Source organism: Lactuca serriola, chromosome 5 (genome assembly GCF_051521515.1).
Source record: "Lactuca serriola cultivar US96UC23 chromosome 5, Lser_US96UC23_V15, whole genome shotgun sequence".
In the NCBI taxonomy this organism is placed as follows: domain Eukaryota; kingdom Viridiplantae; phylum Streptophyta; class Magnoliopsida; order Asterales; family Asteraceae; genus Lactuca; species Lactuca serriola.
This window is the reverse complement of record NC_136412.1, coordinates 326,341,876-326,345,392: the sequence shown is the minus strand read 5'-3', so window position 1 is coordinate 326,345,392 and position 3,517 is coordinate 326,341,876. Positions and strand designations below refer to the sequence as shown.

Below are 3,517 nucleotides of genomic sequence, written 5' to 3'. Positions count from 1 at the left end.
TGTATTTCAATGTAACCGTTGAGGTACATACAGAAGTACACAAATCTCCAAAAAAAAAACAGGGACAAAAAAAAATTGCCCATTTAGCCTACAGGGTAAATATTCGTCGGTAGATAATTCTTGGAAGATAAAAATGATATGTGAATTTCATAACCATGAGTCGTCATTATATTTAGTAGGTCATCCTTATCCACGACGGCTAACTGAATATGAATGTCAAATAGTGGAAGATTTGTTGAAAAAAATGTCAAACCCAAAGATATATTATCTGCACTAAAAAACCTAAATCCGAAAAATATATCTACTCTCAAAACTATCTACAATGCAGACGAAAAACTTCGACGTAGGGAGAGAGAAGGTAAAACTCAAATGCAAGGTGTTATGGAATTTCTAGATCAAAATGGATATGTTTATTATAGTCGTGCAAATGTTTTGACAAATAAGTTAGAAGATTTATTCTTTGCTCATCCAAGATCATTAGAAATATGGCGTGCATTTCCACATGTCTTGTTAATGGATGCAACATATAAGACAAACAAGTACGGGATGCCTCTATTGGAGATTGTTGGTGTAACTCCAACAAATATGACATTTTCCATTGCATTTGTGTACATGCATGAAGAAAAACAGTCCAACTATGTTTGGGCTTTAGACTGTCTAAAATCGGTAATGGAAGGATGTATGTTGCCGCGTGTTATTGTGACTGATAGAGAAATGGCTCTCATGAACGCATATGTTATTATATTTCCAGATGCTAAAGGATTACTCTGCAGATGGCATATAAATAACAATATCATAAAGAAATGCAAATCATGTTGGGATGTTCTTTATACGTCAAGGACGAGGTTGGTTAACTCTAAAACAAAGGAAGCATACAACAAGAATTTGGCACCAGTTGAAAAAATTACGAATAATAATATGTTATGATTCATTACATCAACTGAAATTTGTTTATGTATTTCAGATGCATTTTCTTATCTAAACAAAACATGGTTGACACCACACAAAGAAAAGTTTGTGTCTGTATGGACCGATAAGTTTCTTAACTTTGGCAACCACACAACTAATAGAGCTGAAAGTCAACATGCCAAGTTAAAAAGATACGTCGAAACATCGCGATCGCCTAATCATTGAAGCGTATTGCTGATGTTGTTGAGTCACAATACACAGGTATAAAAGCGAGTCTTGCGCATAACAAAATTTTGATTGTACATCAGTACTACGAAATACCATATCTAAAACCATTGTGTCGTTTCGTTTCAATTTATGCACTTGATATCATTTTCAAAGAATATGAGCGGTCCAAAGAATTTGGATTTGTTTATGAAAATTGTGGATGTCAAGTACATACAAGTTACGGGCTGCCATGTGCGCAGAGCAAGCTATATTTGTTAAAAAAAGGTCATTGTGTACTGCTTCATTCAATCGATAAGTTTTGGAAGAAACTTGATTTATTAGAATGCAAATCGTTAGAAGATGACAATTTGGGTTGTACAGTTGAGGTAAATATGTTTAATGCTCATTACGAAAAACAATCAAGACCTGTTAAGTTAAGTTTAGCAAGGAAGTTACTAAACTTAATCACACCGTCAACAACTTCAGTTTTTGAACTTGCTACTCACAAAAATACTCGTGGGCGCCCCTCCTTAAAGAAGAAACTTTTCAAGAAAACCCATATTGATTTAAACCAGGACCCACCAACTCAAGATCCACCACCTTAAGATCAACCAACTCAAGCGCCACCAACTCAGTATCCGTCTCGACGTAGCATTTCTACTTATACGCCTGATTATATGCGGTCTAATTTGTTTGATCTAAACCAGGAACCGGATAGGCACAGTACGTACTCGTTCCGAGAACCTCCAATGTTCAACTCAACTTTTAATCAGGAACAATCGATGCATAACTCGTACTTCAACCAAGAACCAGTAATGTATAATTCAGATCCACTTATGAATGAAATTTCGTATGAATTTCATCCATATGTCACAAACATACAAAACATGAGGGGAGATGGAAATTGTGGATTTCGTGCAATAACTGCATGTCTCGGTTATAGTGAAGATAATCGGCGTCAAATCCGCTTAGATTTACAGAATGAGTTGTTAGCACACCCAATTGAGTACGCATAGATTTTTTATTTCGATTTAAACACCATACATCACTCATTGAATTTCAATGGATCATGTTTCGCACCAAAAGATCGTTGGTTGATTATGTCGGTTACTAGCTTTCTCATTGCTAACAAGTATAGTCTAATAGTTATTTTTTGTAAGCAAAGATAGTCCATCAACATGTTTTCCACTATGGCTTTGTCCCCAAGACATCTCAACTCATAGAGCTGTTGTTATTGCTCTTGTTAGAGGTGATCATAATGTGAAGGTTGATTTACATGAAGCATATCTAATGCCTACTATTTTGCCACTTTGGCGTCACAAAAGATCATCACAGTCTGCTAGATGGGAAACTGTTTATGCTGCTCGCCTGAATTCCTACATTTCTCCATTTGCAACACACGGTAATTGTAACAATTCTACAGTTATAATATCTGATAATTAATAAAATCAAGTTTATGTTTTGTTGTTTATAATTATTAAGATCTCTATAAATAAATAAAAAATGTTTTTTTTTTTAATTTAGCAAACTTATATATGTGCGATTCTGATGTTTCTAATATATATATATATATATATATATATATATATATATATATATATATATATATATATATATAAACTAAAGTTGTAAAATATAAGGTTTAATCTAAAAATCAGAATAAGTACAAGGACATTTAATATAAATTTAAAAAGTAACATCTTTATTAATTTACAATAACCGTCGTTGCCCAAGTACACTTTAATATATATTTTAATATAAAAAATATCAATTCTTAACTGACATATATCAACTCAATCAATTGTTTCGTGTATTTGGAATCTGGTTCGTGCATTTAGAATCACCCTTATCAAATACATATATCGTATATTTTATTAATAAAATACTGTTTTTCCTAAAAGTAATGGGTTTACAAACTCACAAGTTCTTCATAGAATTAATATTTTATTAATATCATTAAAATGCAGGGATGAATAGTAACCCGTTATATTTATGTGTTACTATAGCATAACATAAGAATCCTGGCCAAAATAACGGACCATTGGAGCAATTTAACCTTGCAAAACAGAAAAATACAGGATGGTTCGAGAAGCTCTAAGGATATGCGAATTTATTAAAATTTTTATTTATAACCCCTCTAGGATTTACTAAATTTCTAGTTTATATCTTCAAATATTAAATATTTTATTGTAGGAATTATGATATAATATCTCAATTTTATTTTGTATACTTACATAATCAAGTTTATTTTATATAATTACACAATCATTTTTATTTTGTATAATGTCTCAATTTTATAGGGTAGGGATTTTCGAGTTTTTAACCAAAATAGGGTTGGTGAAAAAAACATCTACCAATCTAATATAGTTTGAAAAATATTTACCAAACTAGTGTTTTTCTT

General features: G+C 31.8%; 1 protein-coding gene across 1 annotated transcript; it reads left to right on the top strand.

Annotated features, from left to right (window-relative positions):
- Positions 1–213: 213 nt before the first annotated feature.
- LOC145050946 (PKS-NRPS hybrid synthetase cheA-like) lies at positions 214–2,559 on the top strand. Its single transcript, XM_078999111.1, has 3 exons — positions 214–845; positions 965–1,023; positions 2,282–2,559. The coding sequence occupies exons 1-3, from the start codon at positions 214–216 to the stop codon at positions 2,557–2,559; spliced, it is 969 nt and encodes a 322-aa protein (XP_078855237.1).
- The last annotated feature ends 958 nt before the right edge of the window (positions 2,560–3,517 follow it).

Coding starts and splice junctions, on each gene's coding strand:
- LOC145050946 (XM_078999111.1), top strand. CDS start 214: ATGTCAAATAGTGGAAGATTTGTTGAAAAAAATGTCAAACCCAAAGAT. Junction 846..964: donor CTTTATACGTCAAGGACGAG/GTTGGTTAACTC, acceptor TATGTATTTCAG/ATGCATTTTCTTATCTAAAC. Junction 1,024..2,281: donor ACAAAGAAAAGTTTGTGTCT/GTATGGACCGAT, acceptor TTGTAAGCAAAG/ATAGTCCATCAACATGTTTT.